This window comes from Sebastes umbrosus, chromosome 3, assembly GCF_015220745.1.
Source record: "Sebastes umbrosus isolate fSebUmb1 chromosome 3, fSebUmb1.pri, whole genome shotgun sequence".
NCBI lineage: Eukaryota > Metazoa > Chordata > Actinopteri > Perciformes > Sebastidae > Sebastes > Sebastes umbrosus.
In genome coordinates, this window is record NC_051271.1 from 15,757,566 (window position 1) to 15,783,539 (window position 25,974).

General features: G+C 41.1%; 1 protein-coding gene across 2 annotated transcripts in view; it reads left to right on the plus strand.

The window, feature by feature from the left end:
- meis1a (Meis homeobox 1 a) overlaps positions 1-25,974 on the plus strand; it is a 62,465-nt gene that overhangs the window by 19,529 nt on the left and 16,962 nt on the right. For both annotated transcript variants that reach the window (XM_037764622.1, XM_037764623.1), the window contains 3 exons: positions 683-794; positions 11,320-11,465; positions 24,338-24,414. In XM_037764622.1, the coding sequence (XP_037620550.1) occupies positions 683-794; positions 11,320-11,465; positions 24,338-24,414 (335 nt within the window). The remainder of the gene's footprint in view (positions 1-682; positions 795-11,319; positions 11,466-24,337; positions 24,415-25,974) is intronic.

Here is a 25,974-nt window from a genome sequence, read left to right on the forward strand (position 1 = left end):
GCTCATTTTCTCATAGACTTCTATACAATCAGACTCCTTTTTGCAACCAGAGGAGTCGCCATCTGGATTTAAATGATATAAATTTATTTTGCAAAGAAGTTCAGTAGATAAGTGTTATATAATATCTATTTACTTTGTTTTGACTTTCAAAGTAGACAATCTCTTTTAGAAGTTGTTCCTTGTCGTAATTAATCATTGGAGTTCTACTCTAAATGTTTCACATTACCATCTTTTACCAGTCTTTTCTGTCTTCCTCTATTGTCTCAACAGTTTATTATCCAAACGAGATAACAAATGATCAAACTACACAAGCTTTTAATTATTGACACACTTCTAATTGTGTTGATCGCTCTGTTGTAGAGTTTGGGAGTGCGAAAAGTGAGATCTGGACTTTTTGTCTTTTGCTGAAGGAATATCCAACTTTGGGGCTTTTTGTTGATGTTATAAGTCATTCTAAAAGCAGAAATAAAAAGACAGTTTGACCCCTTAAGAAAGCTGGTACCTGTCCCCCAAATGGAGGAGAGTCTTGAGATCTATGAGATGACAAGATGTGATCAACCTCCACCAAACAGCATATTCCCTTCTTCACTATTCATTCATCAACCTGAATGAAGCTCTGTTTTATTACATTTGATGTCACTGATCTGATCTGTGTCTCATTGGTTGTCTTTCCTGCCTGCAGCTCTCATGGAGCAGAGATCATGATGACGCAGCATCGATCCGGTCAGCAGGGACGCCGGGACCGTCCAGCGGTGGACACACGTCTCACAGCGGCGACAACAGCAGCGAACAAGGTGAGGTTACTCTATGTTTTAAAATTGTATATGAACTCTGTAAATAAACAGTGGTGGAAGAAGTATTCAGATCCTTTATTGCAGTAAATGTATAAATACCACACTGTGAAAATACTCCACTACAAGTAAAAGTCCTGCATTCAAAACCTTACTTAAGTAAAAGTATGTAAGTATTATCAGCCAAATGTATTTAAAGTAAGAAAAGTACAAGTATTCATTGTGCAGTAAAACGTTCCCTGTCAGTGTTTTACTATTATATCTGATGTTTCTGGATTAATATTACTGCAGCTTTAATGTATATGTTGCATTTTACTGCTGTAGATGTTTATGGTTGTGCTAATTTTAACCGCTTTATATACTGTTGGGTAGTTTAATCTACAGCAATGCATCATGGTCTATACGATCATCAACTGTCAGAAAAACAGCCCTGTTTTCAGCTTTATGATGAGGCACTTTCTAGCTGATCCAAGAGGCTTTTTAAATAGTTTATAGGAGAATTTTCTCAATACATAAAGGAACACTTCATCCTTCAGTTTATCACAAACATTCAACATCATCACGTCTGGAGATACAGTATGTGGTTTTCACTGGACAGGAATGGGATGAAAAACTGTCAGACGAATGTATAGTGGAGTAAAAAGTACAATATTTCCCTCTGAGATGTAGTGGTGTAGAGGTATAAAGTTGCTATGAAGTACCTCTAATTTGTACTTATTAAGTACGGTATGTGAGTAAATGTCCGTGTGTGTGAGGGTTTATGAAGGGTGGCAGAGGTTTTCCGTCATGTTGGACTTGACGTGAGTTTGAAAATAAAGGGAGACGGTAGAGAAAAAGAGGGAGTGAGAGAGTGATGAAGGCTGACAGACGATGTGAGCTACGAGCGGAGCTGGAAGAAAGAGAGCTTTATGTCCCAGAACACACACACACTCACACACACACACACACACGCACACACACAGGGGGAAATAGAAATAACACAGCATGCAGTGAACACACTCACACTGAAACATGCATTAACAGAATTCATATACCTTCATATTTTAAACAGGATAAATACACAAAATGTGCGCTTAAACAAACAGACCTATGCACTCACTCTAAAACACAAATATATGCAGAAATGCATAAAGACTTTCTCAAAGTATGTTTCCATCCACGTTTACTTCAAATTGGTTTTAAAAAAATCTAAATGGAAACTCAGAAATGAGAGAAAAATGCCAAAATATTCCCCAAATGTCTTTATGCTCAGTTGAGGAAGGTGCTACAGGTGCTCTTTGAGAATAGCACTATTGTTCTGACCTCAAAATATTTACATACTGTATATAAACTGGAAAAAGAAAGTTCGGAAACTTGTGTTTGGTGGATTATTTCTCTGTTGTTACAATGCTAATTGGCATTGTATTTTACATCGTTGGAAAGCCTGTTTATTTACCTTCACAATGATGTCCAAGAGCATTTTGGCACATTTTTCTTGGGCGCTCCCCACATAATCAGCTGTGCTGGTCATCCCACAAATGCATGATCCTTACAAGTTGGACATCATTGTGTAGGTAAATAAACAGGCTTTCCAACGATGTAAAATACAATGCCAATTAGCATTGTAACAACAGAGAAATAATCCACCAAACACAAGTTTCCGAACTTTCTTTTTCCAGTAGTGTCCAGTAAGTCCTGAATCTTGAGCACACAAGATAATATCTGGTTAATTATCTTGATAACTGTTTGTACAAGATTCATATCTTGAGTAAAAACAAAACAAAAAAAAATCTTTTGGGACTTTGGGGAAAAAATAAGTTAATTTAAATTCATTTGTCAGGTTTTTGAAAATTTGCTTAAAATTTGCACAACGGGTGGAAACATGTAAAAAACAAATCTATCTGAAATCCCAGGTAGTCATTCCTATTTGCAGTCAAAAATAATGTCAGTGTTGTTTAACTTTGTTATTATTCTTTATTATTGAAAGTATGAGGAAAAGGATATTTGGAGGAATATCAGAAATGTTCCTTTACGATGTCGATGTTTTATTGACAGTTGATTCAATATAACAAACTTGTTGTGGAAACTGTCGCTTACATGCTAAGATTTTGTTAGCACTGTTGTTCAAGAATAAGGAACATTTAAGCATCTAAACTTACTGATCTTCACATTTGCAGATAACTGTATGTGCTGTTTAATGTGCAGCAGCTAATCAGCCATCTTTTAGTTAGTTTTCCCCCGGTGAATGTTTGTTTGGTGGCTCGTTAAGCAAGCTCGGGTGCACGACAAGATGTGTGTTCAGGTTAGCATGAAGCTAATGTGGGTTGTTGTTGTTGTGTTGATTAGCAGGCTTCCATCTGGCTGTTGGTCATGTGCTTAATGATGGCATGGTGATGTCACTGCTTTATGCAAATATGGTTTAAAATGGAGCAATTTGATTGGCTGTATGGAAACAAGTCCTGAACAAACGGTATTCAGACTGATTAATGTAAAAAATAAGGGCCGCCATCATGAAACCAAGAAAATATTATATATATATTTCTCCCTTTTGGTTTTGGATTTTTTTTTCTCAAAGTTGAACAAATAGTAGATGATTTATAGAGCCGATATGTGTGCTGTAACAGAAAAAAATCAATTTACATATACAGTTGGACTTCAAATTAGGGCTGAAATGACTAGTTGAATACCAGATTAGTCCATTAAATGTGAATATTTGCAGATTTCCTTGTTTTAAATTATAGTAAACTGAATATTTTTGGGGTTTTGAAGTGTTGGTTGGACAAAGCAAGAAATTTGAAGACACCACTTTAGACAATTTTATTGTCATTTCACTATTTCTTTTAAAGTTTTACAGGCCAAACACTCAGTTTCTTTGCAGCAGATTAATTAATGAAAACATCGCCACATACAAGCATGGATATAATGACATAATAACAGAAACGTATGTGCGTACACTTGTGATATCATAAAACACACACAGGGGTCCAGCAGCTCTGATGTCATGCTGCTGGTCTCAGTGCAGCCGGTTCTGTTAGCATGCATCGGTTAGCGGGCCAACTGAAACAAGCCCTGTGGTTTCTCTATCTGCTGCCCACATTTACAGGTTTACACCACTGGGGGGGGTGCGGGGGGGCGCTGTCGAGTTCAACCTACGAGTCTGATTTTTAAAAAAAAGGCTGCGTATGGTTTACTAAGTGATTTGTTAATCATGCATCGGTCTTTGAGGAAAACAAACATGTTCTTGGGGTTTTCTGCTTGTTCTACTGTATGATTAATGAGTATCTGCTGCTGTACTGGACAATAACATCTGAAAATCAATTCAAATCAAAGGCTGCAGTTATTTTGTGACCTTTCAACAACTCTGTTGGGACTTTGACAGCATGCCTATGGCGCTCATGGGAGCTGTAGTTGTTAATAAATGCTGATATTATCATTGTTTTTAGCCACGATGGCGGTTTGGCTCCAAGAATTGCAAAGTCAGTCGGTTGGTTGGTCGACTACTTTGGTCCAGACTGAAATATCTCAACAAGTTCTTGACAGATTGAGATGAAATTTTGTACAGACATTCATGATCCCCAGAGGATGTATCCTACTGACTTTGGGGATCCAGTGATATTTTATCTAGCGCTACCATGAGGTTGACATTACATGTTTTTAATGAAATGTCTTGATAACTGTTGGAAGGATTGCCATAACATTTTGTCCAGATATTCATGGTACCCAGATGATAACTCATACTGACTTTGATGATCCACTGACTGTTCTTGTTGTTGGGGCACAAGAAAAAAGTCAGAAAAATGTCTCATAGGACAGAAAAAAGTCCATTTGTCCGACAGTTCGTTACCCCGAAAACAAACGCTCAATATTTCAAGGCCCCGAAAATACACACTCTCCGTACAACAAACAGAAGCACATGGCTACTTGTAATGCAGAATGACAAGGATCAAGGTATTTCTTTGGTCAAACTTATATTTACCATTTTTATTTAATTTAATTTATTTGTTTATTTATATAATTTCCGTAGAAATCCTCTGAAATTGAGGTCCGTCCGAATATTTTTCCCCCCGAATGAATGTTATGCAGGGGTGTGCAAACATTTATAAGAACCCACAAATCAGTTTTTACAAATTTCCGTATGATTTTTGGACAAAAATCTGTGCTTGGTGTGAAACGGCTTTTAAGTGGGTTAGATAGTTTAAACTGGGGGGTTTTATTAAAACCTGATTGTCTGATTCTGATGTTGCTTGTTGGATACGAAGCTGTAGTCGATTGTTTTGGGGATAACGAAAACTACAAGAGTAAAATCCAGTCAATCTCCAACTCTGGGTGTTTTGGAGTACACTTTGAAAACCAAACTATGAAACTTAAGAGAAACTGTGTCACACCTCCATTTGGAAACAAATCTGCTTCATCAAACTGTTCGCTCTGACTGGACGTACAGTATCAGCAGCCAGACCTCAAGCTGTTTCAGCTCGCTCGTTGTTGGCTGGTAGATATTTAAACATCACTTACCCATAGCCAGCTCCCCAGTTGACCTCCGTGATGAAGCCAAATGTGGTTAATAAGAGATTTCTTTGACGTTACTGAAAAACCTCAGTTCAGCAGGACTTCAAATGACATCTGCTAACTGTAACTCAGAAGCCACAGCCAAACTTCCCAGCGTATTTGGCCAGTGCTCGGTGTTAATTTGCCATCCTGGAGGACATAAACAGAGAAACATGTCCTCAGCATAGAAGACCATAATGCTGTCACTTTGAGTGGGCTTTCTCCATCATTGAATGTGTACTGAAGAGAGAAATACACTTGTTTGCTTTCTTTCCAACATCAATATCAATCTCATGTTTGTGTGTTAAGTACATAGCTGGAGTTATGACGTGGTTAGCCTAGCTTAGCGTAAAAGCAGGGTGGAAACCGCTAACCTGGCTCTCTCCAAAGTTTAAAAATACACATAACAACATCTCTAAATCTCACTAATTCACATGCTATAACTTTGCGTCTTTAATCCAAACACAAACAGAAATGTTAAAAAACAGTTTGTGGTTTTAGGGGGGAGTTACTTGCTGGAAATATTGCTTAACAAATAACAGTGTATCCATCCGCCCAACGCTTGTTTGTATCCTTTCCAGTTATGCTGGATAAGAACAGAGCGCGCATGTTTTGGTTCTGATTTCTGGATAGACACATCAGGCAACCTCACTGTGATGACAAAACTTCAGGAAGCTGTTGTTGACTGTTGTTCAACAAGAAATAGTTCCAACACGCAACTCCACTTAATATGAAAAAATGTAATTTCAAATTTTTCAGTTTGTTTACAGAAGTATGAATTAATGAATCGTAGAGCTGCTGGTATGAATGTTTTTGTACTTTGGACTGAGCCAGGCTAGCTTTTTATGCTAAGCTACTCTAACCTTCTGGTTCCAGCTTGGTACTTTGTGTAATGCAAAGACATGAACAGTGATATTGATATTTCTGTATCACTTTCAGAAAGGTAATAAACTTATCCAAAATGTGAAACTACTTGGCAAAAGAGTCTACTATGACACATCCAATCCGATATCTTAAAATTCTATTCGGGATGTCATGAGAACCGATACTTTGGTACCCAGTCAATGCCAAAAAATAGGTTGCGTAGAGTTCTGCAGGAATGAGTCCTAATGGAAATGAGTTAGCATTTTAGCACTTACGGTTCCCTCTTTTGGAAGTCAACAGGTTTTTTGAAGGGTTTTTAGTTAAATGTTTGAAATAAGGTCTGTGGTTACCACAAGCTTAAGAGATTTTAACGTTTTGTTCTATGACATAAAATACATCAATAAATATCCCACTTGTGAATTTTGAAGCCTTTACGTGTCTTTAAAAAGTCAGTCACTAACAAGTGGCTAAATGAGACTACTAAACGGCATCACGCCGACTCGTCCCCCTTTACAGCCTCGTTGTATATACTTGCGCTGATGTGACCGTGGTGTAGTTCATTTATAGCCTAACGTTAGCTTTTTATTTCTGGCGAATGCATTTACGCTTCAAAAATCATAAAAGTGGTGTTCATTTGTGGAGATTATCTTGCTGAACAAAATGTCTAAGTATCGTTAACGTTTGTTTGCCACAGAGTTTATTTTCTGCAATAATACAAAATGCGATGGAAAAATCCCTGTAGGTTTTTTATGGTATCACATTGGGTATCGAGAATCGGGAAATTTTGCTGGTGGTCTCGAATTTCTGGTATTGTGACATCTCTAAATTGTATTGCTGTGCACAATGGCAGGTGATAAATTCAGCATTTTTAGATTTTTAGATCAATTCAATAGTGTTTTATTCATAATTACAAGGATGAAGTTTTTTCAGAATAGGCCAGAGCTTAGAGACGTTTGTAGCCGTTTAGGTTCATGGTTGGGTGTTGTGCTCTATATGGGCTAAAGGTACACGGTTCAGTTTTTCCTGGTTTGAGTTCCAGTGAAGGGAAATCTTAATGTTGCATTCAATGATATTTTAAACAATGGTGCATGAAGCTAGCTCCATAAAGAAATGTTTTTTGGTGTGGAAGAACTTGACCTCAACCCCATCCAGCACATTTGGGATGAACTTGAAAACCGACTGTGAGCCAGACCTGATCACCCAACATCAATGTTGGACCTCACTAAAGCTCCTTTTTCACCCATGTTCAAACATCTGGTGGAGAGACTGGAACCAGATGAGTGCAGACGGTCATATAAAGCTGCAATGTTCCAGTGTCCACATACTTCTGGCCGTGTCGTGTATTTAGAGACCTTCCAGCCTCCTATATGTCTTTAAAACCTCTCAGCGGGATACGTTCAGTTTCATCTCAGTCCTTCGTCCGTCTCAGTGTTTTTACTCCAGGTCTGACCTCAGCAGTGAGGTCACCTTTATTCGAGCGTTGGATTGGCTTTTATTCATCTGACCCCTCCCACCGTCGCCGGCAGAGGAGAAATGGTGCGTAGTGGAAAATAAAGACTCTCTCCTTCTCTCTCCAGTGAGCGTTCTTCCAATAGACCATGGATAATAAAATTTTGTACAAACAGTTCTTAAAAAGCTCAGCGATGGAGGAGACAGGCAGCACGACTGGACTGCTTCATGTGTTTGTTTGCTTTTACTTTATCTCACATGTGCAGAGCAGAGAGATATTCATCATGTTCTGCAAACAGAACGACTGCTGGAAGGACACTTGATGTCTCTTTTTTACTGGCATGTTTAAAGTGCATTCAACATAGTTTTGGTGGAATTAAATGTAATCTCCTGAATTGTCTTGTGGTGGAATATTTGGTCCGTTTCTTTGAAGCTACAGCTGCATTGTCTGTGTCACACTCTGGCGGTCACACAGCCAATCAGCAATCCCTAATTGTTCATTTCCATTGACTGAGATAAAGATGAAGGCATTGCTTAAAGAATTTTAATGCTTCTATAATATGCTCTATGGTTTCAAACTGTATAAAATATGGACGTAGTCTCTGTGACGCCACCCATTGATTTCTGAAGAGCTGTTGTGAAGCTCAAAGTGAGTGGATCCGGCCACCGTCATCTTGGAAGTGACGGCACAGCCTCCAGACTAATTCAAAAATGGGCAATAGCTGTAGCAGGCCAGAGGTGACGCAGCAGAGCGACCTGGTATGGCACCCACCTGTCACTCAAAGAGGCCACGCCCTCAATTATGTCAAACTTTAACACTTAATATAATTTAAATAGGTGAGTTATATAAAAATTCACCCCCCGTACAGTTGTCATGAACGGATATATTAGCTGTAGAGACCAAAACCGTTTTTGTACCCGGCTGTAAACATGTTTATTTCTGCTGTAAAATCAGGCATTTGGGTCTGTGGAGATTGACTCCAGGCTCCACCCCGGCGACTGTGGCTCAGAGGGCAGAGCAGGTCGTCCACCAATCGTAAGATCGGTGGTTAGATCCCCAGCTGCTCCGGTCACATGTCGATGTGTCCTTGAGCAAGACACTTAACCCCAAATTGCTCCCAAAGGCATAGCCATCGGTGTGTGAATGAGCATTTAGATTAGTTCCTGATGGGCAAAGTTGGAACCTTGCTTGGCAGCCTCTGCCATCAGTGTATGAATGTTTGTGTGAATGGGTGAATGCTGTAATGTAGTGTAAAGCACTTTGAGTGGTCGGATGACTAGAAAAGCGCTTTATAAAAGCAAGTTCATTTACCATTTGAAGAACTGCAGTTTTTGGCACTTCTGCGTTGGCTTCATTTCTCAGCACCGGAGGTAGACGCTTCTTTCAAATACTGCCTTTGCCTCCAAAAGCCATTTTAGTTATAGTTTTATTTCCATGATACCTGAGCCCTGATAACCGGTATCTGTGGTATTGTGGAAAAAACAAGTACCGTCATATTTTCAGAATTTTTGCATCGACAAGGTACCGAAATCAGTTCTTGTGACATCCCTAATAGAATTAGAAGATATTGGATTGGATGTTTTGTGGTAGTCTCTTCTGCCAAGTTGTTTCATATTTTGGATAATTTTATTTCCTTTCTGAAAGTAATACAGGAATATCAATATCAATGTCATGTCATTCCGTCTTTTTTTTAAAGATTATTTTTAGGGCTTTTTTGCCTATATTTGATAGTGGATAGACTGGAAAGGGGGAGAGATTTGAACCTTGGCCGCTGTGGTAAGACTCAGCCTTGGTATATGGGCGCCCGCTCTACCAGGTGAGCTACCAGGGCACCCGCACCTGTGTTTTTTAACGCATTTTCAATTTTTGCATTACAAAAATCTAAGCAGAAATGCCAGAAATTTGAAAAAAAATACAATATAAATATTGCCAAAAATGTAGTTACTATTGGCTGAGGTGGAAAAGTTGAAGATGCAACAAAGGCTCACAACAACAGGTTGATGTGTTTGTGTCCTGCTACCGCTCACTTACAGGCTTCCAGGTGTGGAAGTTATGGTGCTTGATTGAATTAGTACTATCATCATGTTCTACATTAAAATAGGTGATGGAAACGACCAACAATTCCCGTTTAATTTTGCAGAAAATTCCTAAATTTGCAAAAATTCCGTGCAACATTTTAATGGAAACGTAACTTATGTGGTGGTGTGGGAATATTTGAGAGCATTGTTGGCTGGTTGTGTGCATCTTACTGCTTCTCATCACTTCTCTGTGTCTCTGAACGTGCAGCAGATTTTATTGATAGCTTGGCTGTGATCACAAAATGAAGCTTTGACTGAATTGTCCTCCGCTTCTCTGTTTTCTTCCTTCTTTTCATCGCCCATAAACTTCCTCCTCCTCTCCTTTAGTTCACAGGTTGTTGTGAAGCCGAGTTGTCACAAACCATTAGCAGGTTGGGTCGGACCTCTCTTTCCTTGGCTCTCTAAGGAGAGAGAGGAGAGAGGGAGGAGGGGTGGAGTGTAAATCAGCCTCGGGGAGCTTGCGGTTCAGCCTAATGAGGCTGAGAGCTTGTTTATGGAGTTACGCATCATTTTTATGATTATTTCCACCTTTTCAGGCTCTGCTGCGCGGCAGAATCCTGCCTCTGTTCAGGCGGAGGGAGGCCCTGCTCCACCGCTGACTCTGGGCAGGGCGGCAGGGCCTTGAGCTCCTGCTGCAGGCTGCAGAGGACTGTCGCCCTAACCTTGGCCCGGCGCTGTTAAAAACACTGAGGAGAAAATGAGCCTCATTAAACAGGCAGAGAAAGAGCAGTAAAAACACCGGGCCCGGCATCTTTTAGTGGTTTTCAGTTGAAATGCGGCATTATGCGCCACGATCCAAAACCTGCGGGGGGATGGTGGGGCACAGAGAGGGTTACGGAGCAGGGCAGGCCGGCGTTACTGCAGGGTCACCAGTTTGAATCCAGTCATCAACTGGGGAAATCTGTGCAGGGAAAGTACACGAGTTAAGGCATGTGTTTGTTAGGCGCCTTTAATGGGCAGAAAAGTGCTTAGAGGCCTCATGTGCACTGAGTGAAATGGACTAATGTTAGCTAGCTGGCCGCGTAGCAGCGCTCTGCAACCACAGGGAAATATAGTAAATACAGTATGTACACTGAAACCTACCGGGAATGTTCAGTGATCGGCCAATGTCCTCTTTGTTGTGAAAACTCCAGTGAAAACAGTGAGTTTTCACTCTGTTTTTGTTAGTTTAAACAAATTAAAACAAATTAAAACCTTTTTATACTTATAGAGTAATGTCTTTTCTTTTGCTTTTTTCCAGAGGAAGTCAAGTGATGATTTTTTAATATGTTTAGGGCGTGTGTTCAAGATAAAACAAGATGTTAAATAGCTCTTTAAAGGGGTCATATCATGAAAATCTCACTTTTTCAGTGCTTGTGTACATACATTTGGGTATGGAGTTCTTACCAACCTACAAACTGTGAAATAAGACAACACAGTCAGTTTTTTGTGGACTGCCTATAGATCAGAAAACATGTGATTCAAAAAGCCATTCAGATTTGGCTCCCCTTCCTATGTCACATGCAGGCTCATTAGAATATATCGCCCATGGCTACCACCTTTGCTAAGGTGCAGCATATTAAACGTAGACTGTAAAATAACGTTTCTTTCTTCTTCTCTCTGTGTTGATCAGGTGACTGCCTGGATAACGGCATGGCTTCTCCCAGCACAGGGGACGACGACGACCCCGACAGAGACAAACTGCACAACAAAAAGAGAGGCATCTTCCCCAAAGTGGCCACCAACATCCTGAGAGCCTGGCTTTTTCAGCACTTGACGGTAAGTGCATCAACCTCATTTACATTCGCTTGTTTTTGACATTTAGCTACTCAAAATGTTGAGGAAGTAGAAATTTAGTTATGTGAGTGTCAGTAAGTGGAAGACTGTCAGTGATTCGGCTGTTTGTATACCAGCCATTATGCACATAAATACAGAGTCCGTCCCCCTTGGCTCTTACTGTACCAGTCTTTACTTCGGTCCAGGTGGTGGATTGTGCAGCCTGCTAGCTGCACAGTAGTGATGGCGAGATGAGGCTTCATGAAGCACTGAAGCTCTCCAGCAAATTGTTTCGCAAAAGGGTTCATGTCACGAGGCTTCATCTGGGCTTCATGTGCACCTAAAACCACCCATCGGTCAAATAGTGTAAAACAGGTACATATATTCCAGATATGTGGCAGTGGTTTAACCGGGCACAGGGCAGTGAATGTGCTTGTGTAACTAAAGGAAAATGATAGATGGGAGACATTATTTGTTTTTATTCAGGAATAACAGGTTCTCAACTGTATTTCGGCTTCGGGCATCTTCAATGACGTCATTTGTCTAAAACGATACAAGCCTTGATATGCGCTTCACAGAAAACTTCCTGGATTACTCGACACACGCTCCGAAGCCTCGGCACATCACGTAACCTCACTACTGCACAGCAGCGTCGGGTATCAGCGGGTGAAGCCAGGTCTCCGTTATTAACATCATACAGCAGTCCCTGACAGACTTGTTAGCTGCCTTCTGTAGCTCCAATTCGTCCACTTTGTGAACGATGGATCTGGCGTTAGAGAGAAAGATGCTTGGTAGCGGTGGTTTGTGTGGATGCTTCTTTAGCCTAGCCAGCAGTCCCGCCCGGCATCCCTGTTTCTGCTTCCTCTCTCTACGCCGCCTACGTCGCTTCTCAGAGCCGATAACAATCCACGTAGACCCCGGTGATCCGGATATGTCCGCCGGTATGTCCGCCGGCGGTACTGTGCTGTAATCCGACGTTGATTAAGTCTTGACGACTATACACATACTTTGCCTGAAAAACTAGCGCCAAACTATGAAGCGAAAAGCCGCTGCACTGACGTGCGCCGCCATCATGAAAAAACAGCAACGGCAGCTGGTAGAATGTACACTGTAGCACGGTTCTACGATCTCGCTGTAAAGGCAGATCGTAGAGACATTTTAATCGTTCACGATCTGATATCGTCATATCGCACACCCCTACCCACAACTCTCCTAGAAGTGTTTTTATTCGGGACATGAATGTCGAGGATTGTGACGTGAATGGGGATAATCTCCCCAAATAACGGAATATTCCTTTAAAGTCAGTTATTGCAAAAAGTCAAATATTTTTTTTTACGGTTTGGTACATTTGAGCTCAAATGAAATGAAAAATGATTGTGCGTAGAAGACATGATGGCCGTGTGATATTTACTTTGTTGTGTGTAAATCGTAATAGAGCAGTTGACTGTAGTTTAAAGGTTCCCAGGTGTCGTCTGGCTCTGCAGACCTCTACAGTCTCGCTAATAAACACTTAATCAGCACTTGTGGCTGTTTTTTTTTCGGAGGATTGAACTCGTGCCCTTCCACTTCTGTGCTGATATTTCTGTCCACTTTGAAGTTGTGTTGACCTCCTCACCCCCTACCGTCCCGCCCTGCTCCCCACCTGTTCACAACCTGGGGACGTTCTCAGTCCGGGTTGATGACCTTTGACCTGTGCTGTGGTCCAGGTATTTCACCTGTGGGCTCTTCAGAGGCATCCTGACAGGAGGAAAGCAGAGCTGTGACTTTATACGAGAGGAATGTGATTTGAAATCCGTTCTGGTCGAATTTAACTTCAGGGTTTGGTACCAAGAACCAGTTTAGTATTATTTAGCAGCTTGTTCCTAATATTAATAATACTGAATATTCTTTAAGAAACTTTTTTAATTCCACCTTTGGATTCCTGAAAATGACCTTCAGCATTTCCGTCTACATCGCTGGTTACGCATGCTTTAACTCATGTACACAGGGTTTAAAATGATGCATGCTAGCCATGGGCGGATTTTGAGACAATGGGCCACTGGGCACAGATAAGAGGCCCCACAACCTCTCCTACATAGGAACAAGACACAGACTTTTCTTGTTGTTTAGCCTCTTGTTGTTGTTTTGCGGTCATTTTGTGTCTCATTGTGGTCATTGTTAGTCTTTGTAGTTACTTTGTGTCTCTTTTTATGTACTTTCTGTGTCTTTGTGGTCATTTTGAGTCTTTGCAGTTGCTTTGTTTTTCTTTGTAGTAATTCTGTAACACTTTGTGGTCATTTTAAGTCTTTGTAGTTGCTTTGTGACTCTTTGTTTTCATTTTGTGTCACTTTGTGGTCATTTTGTGTCTTTTTGTAGTTGTTTTGGTCTTTTTTGTAGTTGTTTTGCATCTCTTTATAGTTGTTTTGCATCTCTTTGTAGTTGTTTTTTGTCTCTTAGTGGTTGTTTTGTGTCTCTTTGTAGTTGTTTTGGGTGTCTTTGTGGTTGTTTTGTGTCTCTTTGTGGTTGTTTTGTGTCTCTTTGTAGTTGTTTTGTGTCTCTTTGTAGTTGTTTTGGGTCTCTTTGTAGTTGTTTTGGGTATCTTTGTGGTTGTTTTGTGTCTCTTTGTCGTAATTTAACAAACAAACGAACTCATTAGGTGTAACTGTGAAAGGTTTGTCTGCTCTGCTTTAGACGGGTTTTGTCCAAAGTATTTGAACAAGATATATTCCCACCAAGCTTTATATTAATATATTTCTGTTTATCAGCATAAAACATAAATCAATTTCCAATCATTCTAATAGTGAGAACGTAAGAACCTCTAAAGGGAAATATTATTTTTTACGAGCGTGAAGCTGAAATGAATCGTCCAGTAAAAATGGGAGGACCGGCTCGGTGCTGAAAATCCCAGTCGTGACTGACTCATAGTTTTGGCTGAGGCCAGCAGAACAACCAAACACCCCCTCCACCACCTATTCCTCCCATCTCCCCCTGCCTGCCTCCAAACATGGAGAGGCTAAATCGGTCCCTGCTCGGCGGGGGTCGGGGCCGCTGCCAGGACTCTGAGCTGAACCTGGAGGACAGCGAGTCCTGCAGCAGATGGGAGGTGAGAGGAGCGGTGGGAGGGAGAGGGAACACTGGTACCTGAGAGAGGGAGGGAGGGAGGGAGGGAAGGCGCTAGCTGTTGGAGGTTAAGGTTATGTGAAGGGCAACAGTACGTTTAACACACCAAGCAGAGAAAATAATGAAACAACATGGAGACAGGTTTGAAATAGGGGTGTTGCGATATACCGGTATTGACAATAACTGTGATATTTAAAAATAAAATATTGATATCATGTTAATAATACAAATATGATAATATAATTTATATAATCCAGCGCCTCTTAAATCACACTTTTGTACATTATTGGTTACAGACTCTCTCGCTCTACCTCCCTACTCTCCTATTTTTAATGTAATTCATTTGCTAAAAAAGAGACAAAACACATAATGATCTAAGTTAAGGATGAATTTGACTGACATTATTATTTTTTTTTTTCTATTCAAATTTTCTATAGATATTCTTTTGGCCACGATAATCATGTAATGAAACAACAGTCCCAGATATTAAAGAGGCTCTTCACCGCATGGAGATTATTTTCAGTTACATGACTGAGGAAATATATCTGCGCTCCTGAAGGTGTCGGAGGGCAGTGCATCTTTGATGAAAGTGAAAAATCTCACAACATGGCTTATTGCTAGTATATTTATTTATGGCGTTAAAATGTGATGAATATTATGCTTGTTTAGGTACATAAAGGTCAGCACACTGACAGCTGTTGTTGCCTGTTGGGCTTGAGTTTGCCATGTTATGATTTGAGCATATTTTTTATGCTAAATGCAGTACCTGTGAGGGTTTCTAGACAACATATGTCATTGTTTTGTGTTGTTAATTGATTTCCAATAATAAATATATAAATACATTTGCATAAAGCAGCATATATGTCCACTCCCATGTTGATAAGAGTATTAAATACTTGACAAATCTCCCTTTAAGGTACATTTTGAACAGATAAAAAATGTGAGATTAATTTGCAATTAATCGGGATTAACTAAGGACAATTCATGTGATTAATCGCAATTAAATATTTGAATCGATTGACAGACAACACACTGCATAATGAGTACTTTTACTTTTGACATTTGAATATATTTTGCTGCTAGGACTTCTGTAGTAAAGTAAAATTAGGAATTAGGGCTGTTCCATCTTAGTTGATTAGTCGACTAATCGGTCATTTTGGTCTTAGTTGACTGAGATTTCTTTAGTCGATTAGTCATTTTTTTAATGCTTTTTTCATGCTCAATGACTTATTTCCATGAAACGTATGTGCACATCTCTGGTAAACACAAGATTAAATGGTGCTTTTGTGTGATTATTTGTGGAGAAACTCGGTTTAACGGAGCTGTTGATTTAAATCAACTAATGGATTAGTCAACAAAAGTGTTAGCTACTAAGAATTTCTTCGGTCGAGGAATGTATGACTTTTACTATTTTCTTTATGTATCACCACTGTGTGTGTGTGTGTGTGTGTGCCCACTTGTGCACTAATAGAGCATAATAGCGCTTTTGAACTGACGGCCTGTTTTTGTTAAGTTCCGCAGTCAGACTCTTTGTTATTGGCCCGCTTTAATCCTGATGGACCTGGTTACCGTGGTTACGCAGAGTGCTAATGGAAAAGTTGGAGACGCAACACGTGGAAAATGTCTGATTCAGAAAAGGATCATTCTGAAAAATTTCAATCATCATCCTTCTGCATTTTTAAATCTTTGGGCCTCGCAACAGCAACACTGCTCACCTGGGTGTGTGTGTGTGTGTGTGTGTGTGTGTGTGTGTGTGTGGTGTAAACAGCACGTCGGCTTGCGGCTCAGCTTTTATGAGCTGTGGCTCAGAGGAGGCTGCTGAAGTTTGTGTACGACTTCAGGGGAGGAAGCCAGAACACCCTCTGACAGACACACACACACACACACACACACACACACACACACACAAACTCCCTACATTTTCACATTTTTATTTCATGTAAAAGTGCAAAAAGCAACTGGAAGGCATCCTCCCTGTTAATGTAATTAGTGTGTAATTTACCTCCCTCTCGCTCACAGATGTTATTTGCCTCCTTAAATGACTTCTTTACAAACCCGAGCACAAACAGGTGGTGGAAGCTTTGTGTACGCTACCATTTGTTTACAGTCACCCAACTCATTAAAGAGCTGCTTTGGCTTACAAATTACACATGTGACTCCATCAAAACAGCTGGAAAGACTTTGCACGTTCAAGTGCTTCTCAGCATGCTGACGACGACAGAGCGGCAGAATTTGCAAAAAAAAAAATACTCCAGCGTCGGTATGAAGAGACGAGAGAAACGACTCCAAAACTTCAAAGCGAGCGCCACAATTACAGAGAAGGACTTCACCCACTCGCCTGTCGACCGGCTGAGGAATGGGCCTCCTGAGCCGAGCGGGACAGATGAGTTAGCAGGAAGCCCCGGCGCTGACCTCGCAGCCCCCCTGCCCTCCAACCATCAGGGGTCAGGGGGCACCGGGACACCTCCATCCATCCATCAGCAGCTGTTTACAGCCGCAGAGCTGCAGATGTGATGGCGAGGCCACGGCGAACCACAGGCACCAACACGTGTTCAGCCGCCTGCCGCCACCCAGAGATACAATCCCCAACCATCATCTCACCAGAGTCATGACCGTACAGGAAGTCTCGCTCTAATAACGCTATCAAACATCAAATGCCACCAATGTGAAATCCACCATCATATCGCAGTCTCTGTCCATCATCATATTCATATGTTATCACGTAATCATTGGCGCCACAGATTTAACAAAAGGAGATCATTAAACATGGTGGTGATTGTGTTTACGCACTCCACCTCCAAACTTAGAGACCCAAAAAATTAAAATGTGATTTCTTCGATCTGCTGCAGCTTTGTCTCTGTTTTAGTTTCTACTTTTATTGCTCAACAGATTTGGAAGTAATGAATTAATCAGTAACAACAACAAGGATGAAATCACCTAAATTCGAAAACGTTCGATGACCACCGCAGGATGTTTTCAGAGCTGGCTTCACTGTGTGTCCTGTTATCCTTCGGAGCTTTTGCTATTATTCTTATTTTCAGGTGCATACTTGTATTTTGTGTTTCTACTAGAACATGTTTAAATGCTTTATTAATGAAAAAATGCTTTATTTTTCTCATACTGGCTGTGCTGCTCTTTTCACCCTCTGTCTGAAACTCTCTGTTTGAGCTCCTGCCCCCTGAGAGTAACTCCCCTTGGCCTGGACTTAAGGCTTTGGAACTTTACAAACCTTTTACATGCTCAAAAAACTATATAACGCACTAAAGAAAAGGGAAAAAGCACAAAAGCATAATAGGTCCTCTTTAAAAAACGGACGCTACACATTTGCAAGTTGCAATTAAGCCCATGAATATTGGAGCAGTATGTAGGGATGTGAAACAAAGTCAGCAGTGGACTCAGCAATGGCAGAAAGTTTTAAAAAGAAACTGCTGCTTTTTCTGCCGTTCCGATGTCGGCCGGTGATGAGTCAGGCTTGATCCGCCACATAGTGGATCTACTTTTTATGGCACAGTCGCACCAGCAATTAAAAACCACGCAATCAGTGAGTTGGCGTGCAGCGACAAAGTAAATCAGTGCAAATCTTTGAGAAGCAAATTCATTCCTGTTGATTGACAGCTAGTCGTCTTCACAGTTCTGACCTTTTAGGGAAACAGAGAAAACCATAGACTGTATAAAATATGGACAAAGTCTCTGTGTCGTCGCCCATGGGGTTTTGGAAGAGCCGTTGTGAAGCTCAAAGTGGGTGGCTCCAGCCGTCGTCATCTTGACAGCCTCCCGATTAATCAAAAAATGGTCAAAGGTGGATTGTCGGTGGAGCTGAGGCGGCCCACAAGCAAACTTGTTTGGGAGTCTAAAGGGTTTTTAAATCTTATATCAATACAGCTTTCTAAGAGTTAAGTTTCCTGTAACAGATATTTTGAACCTTTTTTTTTTATTTTATCATAATAAAAAAATATATATACAAGCTGTAACCGTCGTATGGAAGCAGTGCAGAGCGGCAGCTGTGAGCTAGCCAGTGGGGCACGTCCACATGCGCGAACATGCACTAAAAGCATGCGCGGCCGGCCCAGCGATGTGAACAAAGCACAGGGAAGCTCTGACAACACACACAGAGGGAGAGAGACTTCATTCTCTGCTCAGGTAGACATTACTCCTCTATATCTTTACATAGCTAATAGTTGTTTGATGCTATAATAATGCTGTGAATATCAAATTCAGCACCTTTTAAATGTGATTGCATGTTTTATCCTGTTAAAGGGGAAAACAATCTGAATCTATTACATTTGTCTGGAAGACCTCACGATCTCTGAAATGCGGAGACAGATTTAGTAGCAAAGGTCAAAGATTCAGTCGAACAAGGTCGGAGGGTGTTTTCATAGAACTAAGAAACAAATCTCCACGTTTCTTAGACAAGAACAAAAGGTCCAGCTATCAGGATTGTAGTTTGTATAATCTAAACATAAAACTCTCTGTTTCTGGTAAAAAATAATGGCCTCTGTGATCAGACGTTCATTTCCCTGCAGTGTGAGGAAGGCTGTTCCGTGGCTCCCTCACCCTGCAGTGAAAACATCATCCATTACCTCTGTGACAGGCCCCCCAGGGACCCCAGGGCCTGGCTCTCTGTGGGGGTCGCCTTTATTGACCTCTCACCCCCCCAACACACACACACACAAAATGTCCAGCATGTGGTCACATACATCACGAAGCAGCCTTTCTTCCCTGACAGCGTAAATGAGCGTCCGTCAGATAATGAAGCGAGGAGGCGAGGCCAATCAGACGGCAGATGGAGGGAAAGATTCGAGCTGTCTGAAAGACACCCTGAAAAACATGTTGAGGAAAAAACACACAGGTTAAAGACAGCTTCAAAAAAACGTTTTCAGCAATAATCTCCAACTTTTTTCTTCTAAATAATTGCTTTGCTGATCATTATCATCATAATCAATCAAACTGAATTGTATCATATCAGAGGTGGACGACTCTGGACCAATGCTGACATGTTTGTGAAATGCTAACACACACACACACACACACACACACACCAGACACTGTAATGAGTAGTAATTACAGCCTCTTAACAGGTTTACTGGGACACTAAACAACAACACCTCCCCCACATCACAGCATAAAATGGTGTGTGTTTGGAGGTGTGTAACATGCATTTAGAGTCCTGCATCAGTGTGTGTGTTCAGACCTGCCGGTTAGCCTCGCTTGCATCCCTTAATGTAAATATGCAGATGAAAGGAAAGTCAAATAATCTTTTCCAAAGATGGTTTCTGTCATTTTAGGTAGTTCTTATCACGCTGATATATGTTCAAGTGATAGTTTGATTTTAATTAGTTATTTCATGCTATAGAAGGGGGTGAGACGTCGTAATTGACAGCTGTGAGTCTCTCGCTGGCAAGCTGCAGCTGTGCTCGGTTCACGATTGGTTCGGGCGGGTGACCTCGATACCGCGGCTCCACCGCCCGATCACTACTGCGCAGACTCTGGCTCCAAATGCTTGTTTCACCTCTGACAACAGCCAGTTTGTTGCATCTGTAACCACACCCAACAGTGATGTCACAGTGTCCTGGAGTACACCTGTACATCACTGCAGCAAGATGAGACATTAAACCACTGGAGGTCAGTAAAAATAAGATTGTGGTTTTGGCAAATAAATTTTGGTTACGATTAAGCAGACATGTAAAGGTTTTGTGGTTAGGTTAAAGCTACTACGAGAAACTTTAATTAGGTGTTGATTTTGGCGGTCCCTGTGGACAAAAGCGGTAGTGTTTCCAAGCACCGGAGTCCCTTGAGAAATCCAGCAGGGTGGTGTTGGTGTTGGCTACCAGCGAGGACTGGTAGCACAGCGAGGCGAAGCTCTGCCTCTGGCTCAAAGAAGAGCCTTTACTGCCGTGCGCGGAGCTCCTACGGCAGGTCGAAGGATCTGGGTCTGTCCGCGGCGGGCTGGTTGCTGCTGGAGGCCCCACTACAGTCTGAGCTGAAGGAATTTCTGGTGAACATGCATGAATTTGTCTGATTTTGCATGGAATCCGACCCGGTGGCACCAATGACAAGCATTAAGAATAATTATGTAAGGGTTAATGTACAACGAGCCGGTCATTGTTGTGAATATATAATAACTCCAACAGGGCAATGCGGTTCACGTCAGAGTTTTGCATCATCCTGAAGGGGTTTATTTCACAACAATGACCTGCTAGCTGTACATTATCCCGCTTATTACTCAGCTACTTACTTAGGAAATCAATAATTTGACACAAAAACGGTCCACCAGAGTCCGACATCAGCACTGCGCCCATAGCAACGGTCTGTTATACAAGTTAAAAGTTTCTCACAGTAACTTTAAGTGTCATTTCTTTTGCTCAAATTAGTAATCTGTACACTCCTAAATTAAACTCTGCCCTCACAATACTAAATTCATGCCCTTTATTATTATTATTATTTTCATTTTTACATTATTTAGACAAGCTCTATACCTTCTTCCAGACCAGCCGCTGAGCTCTGGCGGTGCTCGTCCAGGCTGCTCCCTGCTAACAGGATTATAATTTTATAACGAGCAGGTGGCTCCAGATTAAAATCCTGAGTGGAAACTCTGAAATTAGACTGGGAGGTGGACCAGCCCTGAACCATGCACCATGTGTTTTTACTCTCGCCTCGTTTGGTGGTGGGAAGATTCTGCGGTTTCAAACATTTAACCCGTTTTCGTGCTGCATGTGATGAGCTGCTGCTGGGAGATTTTATGTGACTTGATGAGCAGTAAGAGCAGGAGGATGTTCCTGACCCAGCAGTGTGTGTTGCTCAGGTTTAAACAATCTCTGGTTCATGTGACGCCCTGGAGGTTCTTCACTTGCTTTGTCTCGTTTTGTTTTCGATGAAATCGTCGAAGGGACAATTAAAGCTCCTCCCTGGAGAAGGCTGCGACTTCGAGGTTGAAAATGTGATGAAACGACCTCGTGATTATCGCTCTTTGTGGCAAATTAGATACAGTTTAGGCCAATTACCTGCTATCAGATCACAGGGAAAACACCGCAGTTTGGGCAGAGGGATGGGCCGGCTGGAGGAAAGAAGACATCAAAGACTTTCCCTCCTCACCACAGAGAGAGATGTGGCGAGTCTTCTGGTGTCGACCTGAGGCTGTTTGATTGGCTGGTGAATTCTTAAATAGCATTAGATAGTTTGTAGAGAAACCAGGAGGTGATGGATGGTGGAGGAGTCTTCCTGCTTTATATGTATTTGCCCTTGTCCTCACTGCCCCACTTCTATATGCTTATTTATTCCCTTTTTCTCAATAATGTGTTCCTGAAGATTATTTTTGTTAAAATTGTCATATACTTTACTACTATACTATAGCTTTTCTCGCTGTAGAGACATTTAGAGACTATTTGTACACGACATGTACTACTCACACTTGTTAATTTAGCGAGTGGTTCCTGCATGAGGCCAAATTTTTCCATCTGAAATGTAGAAAGTCTCCCAAAAACTCATTCAGCGATCATCAAATGTCTTGTATGTCGGGCCAAAAGTCCAAAGTTTACAATCTCATATTACAAATAAAAGCAATAAATCTTAACAATTTTCGAAACTGGAACCACAAAAACGTGCTAATACTACTGTGGAGGAATTTGGCAGACTATTTGTAGATGACTTGTACTTCAGGCCTGGACCCCTCAACAATTTTGTTTAAACTTAAGAGAAAATTTGAAATGCGACAAGTTCTCTTAAATCACTCATACGAGCCACTTAAGAATGAAGTGGTTCCTGCATGAGGCCAAATATTTCCATCCCAAACGTAGAAAGTCTCCCAAAATGAAAACACATCTTGGAGCAGACTGTGCTTCCCTTATAATTCCTGTTCTTCTGTTATTTTGTAAAGATTTGATTGCAACAAACTCGTGTCCCTGCCATGTGGCCGGTCTTTAGGATGCCCTGCTCTCTGCAGAGTTTAACGAGTCTGAACTTTAGCAGCGCTGCATGTTACATCAGTGTGAAAACAGCTCCTGAAAGTGCAGCTATCTGGGTCAGGGACGGGCAGCGACGTGCCGCGGAGGATCTGCAGCAGCTGGTTTCAGTCAGCAGATGAAGAAACTCTCACTTGCTGTCAGCTGTTGCAGTGAAACATTATTTATTGTTCGCAGCTATACATGAACTTTTCTCTCCTGTCTTCTACCAGTAACTAGAGGTGGCTCAATGCTGCAGCACAGATACCAATCCCGTATCTTTTTTTTCCTCCTGAATTCAACATGAGGCTTCAAAAGTCTGAGTTAGACAACTCAAGTGGGTATTTCCCAAAGTTAAAGCCTTTTATAGAATAAAAATCCCTCTTTATGTTTCCCTGCTGAGCTGCGGCAAAGAGACACGTCCTGGCAGCCGCAAGTAGCTCTCTGTTTCCGGGAAAAAACACCAACAATAAACCTCCATACAGTATGGTTGCCAGGATAGTTTGATTTAACTGTAGCTCAGACTGCTGCAACATCATACTGATGAGGACGGTTTCTTACAATGAAGTCTCATCATGAGGGAATAAGTATAAAGCCAGTGTGGACAGGAGGAATGATTACAGTGACAGTGATGATGACGGGGCTGCATCTAATGATTATTCTCACTATTAATTAATCTCAAGATTATTTTCTTGAAAAATGCCTGTTACAATTTCCCAAGGTGAGAGTTAATGAAACCGAAACTAACACAAAGTCTAGCTTGTCCTATCTTGGAGTTAAAAGCAAATAGTCACAATCCTACTGTATGGTTTTGACAGGTGGTATACTGTATGTTCAGGTTATGTCAAGGGCTGGGAGTAAATCGCAAATATTGTCTCCCGAACAGTTTTGTTGCAACCTTTATTTTATTAATTTTGTTTTAATATTTATTAAATTATATTTATAATATGTAATTATTTTATTTTCTGTTTTATTTACTCTTTTGTAAATGTGCCTTAAACACAGTATATACTCTGTATCTATCCTGTGCGGGTGGCGGGACCATGGGGATAAAAGTAGATGCTGGGAATCTGGTTTGTGAATTTATTATATTCATTTAGTTATTTTTATTTATTTACTATTATCATTACTATTTATTTATTTGGATTCATAAATAAAACATTTTTATTTATTATATTATGTATTTTATCATTTGTATTTATTTATATTTTTTATTATATTACCTTTTATTCTCTCCTTTGTTTTTCAATAGTTTGTTTTTCAATTTACAGTTACTGTCATATGTACATATTTTTTATTTGTTGTGGTTTAGGTTATTGTAATATTTTTTCTTAAGGAAACAATAAAAAGCACGATTAGTTTAGTGACACACACTCACACACACGCGCGCACACACGCACACACACACACACACACACACACACACACACACACACACACACACACACACAAACACACACACACAGAGAGAGAGAGACTCCAGGGATGGAGCTGTGCAGCCTCAGGCCTGTTCTGATCCTCTACTGTTAGAGAAACAAGCCTGAACGAACCCCCAACACACACACACAAACACACACACACACACACACAGACACAGACACACACAGTCTAATTAACAGGGCTCTCTCTCCACTTGGCTTCCCTCTCTAATTGGCTCACCATTTCTTCCCATTAATTATGCTCCATTTCATATCCCCTTAATGAGTCTGGCCCCGCCTCCCTTCTTTAACGCTAATTAGCCGCTTTGAGGCTCACACACTAAAAACAAGAAGAGGAAGAAGAAACAGCCCTGTGATGTTTTACAGTGTGTTGACATCCCTGTGTTTTGTCCCTGTGCAGCACCCGTACCCGTCAGAGGAGCAGAAGAAGCAGCTGGCTCAGGACACCGGCCTCACCATCCTGCAGGTCAACAACTGGTGAGTCGGTGACGTTGGCGACGGCACACTCTTGTTGTGTTTAGGTTGCCCCCTCCCCCAAGAGGCAACCTAATGATTTGAATGATTAATTCCTGTAGGGTTGCCCCTTCTTCAAATATCCCCCAATTACAGTTACAGAGGGGAGGAGGCGGTTAATTGGAGAGTTAATTGGAGCTTGGAGGGTGGAGGTAGAGACCTGTAGGAGGTTTCCTGGTGTGTTCTGTTTACTGATAAATAAAATGGAGACGTCAGCAAGTTTCTCTGTTGGGGATTCAACCGTTCACACATAGTTAGCACACGGTTTAATTCCCCTAAACTTAAAGGACGAGGAAGTTTTAGCCTATATAAGCAATTTTTAAAACAAGTTTTGGGACTCTTTTCGACACAAGGAACTTCTCCAGGAAGCTTTCTAGGACTTTTACTGGCGTTTCAAGTTCAGAACCTGGTTCCAGTTTTTATTTCTTTTGGTTAACTTAACTAAGGTTAGAGAAAGATCATCAAACAGTGACTACGTTTACATCATAGGCTGTATATAAAGATGGACGACGCGTCTCCACTTCCTCCCATTGTACACAATTGAAGCCAAAATATCCTGCATACGGGAGTGTTGCCATCTTGAGATTTTGACATCATTTGGAGCCAGAGTCTGCACAGTAGTGATCAGGCGGTGGAGCTACGGTATCGAGGTCACCGAGAGACTCACAGCTGTCAATCATGATGTCTCACCCCCTTTTTTATAGCATCAAATAACTAATTAAAACCAAACTTATCAAAAAAATGAACACTTGAACAAACATCAGTGTGATAAGAACTACCTAAAATGACAGAAACCATCTTTGGGAAAAATGTAATTGACGTGTAGTTGGACTTTTTAGTTTTGCTCATGTCCCATCCGCTAACATGGAGTGGGCGGGATTTATGACCTATACTGCAGCCAGCCACCAGGGGGCGATCCAGATGTTTTGGCTTCACTTTTGGGGAGCTGTCATGTCGTCCATCTTTAAATACTATGGTTTATATGCACACTAATATTCCGCTATTATGACAATATATTGAATTTGATATGGGTCATGTTAACAGCATATTCTGTTTGGATATTCTGAATTAGGCCTTATTCTGAATGGAGCATTTTCTGATTAAGACGTGGGATATTGTTCTGGTTTCATGCATTCTTTGGACATGTATACAGCACATTCAGAATATGTGTTTCAATTAGGGGTTTTGCATCAGTTTGCGACACACGGCTTCCTACTGTTTTTTATTTCGGGTCAACAGCAGCGGTGACATCACATACAGTTACAGACAAAACAAGAATCACATTTCAGAAACATCAGAAAGATTTTAAACAACGGCTTTCAACTCGTCAGGAGGAGAAATCCACCCTGAGATCCTCTGAGGAGGTTCAGAAACTGTTGCTTCGATCGCATAACGGCATTAAACGTACGCAGATTTTCTCAGGGTTTTTTTTCCATCTCACAGATACGTCTTTCGTTTACAAAAAGAAACTTCATGGTTCCTGTTTTCGAGTGAATATTTCACATAAATTCAGTGGAAACACCC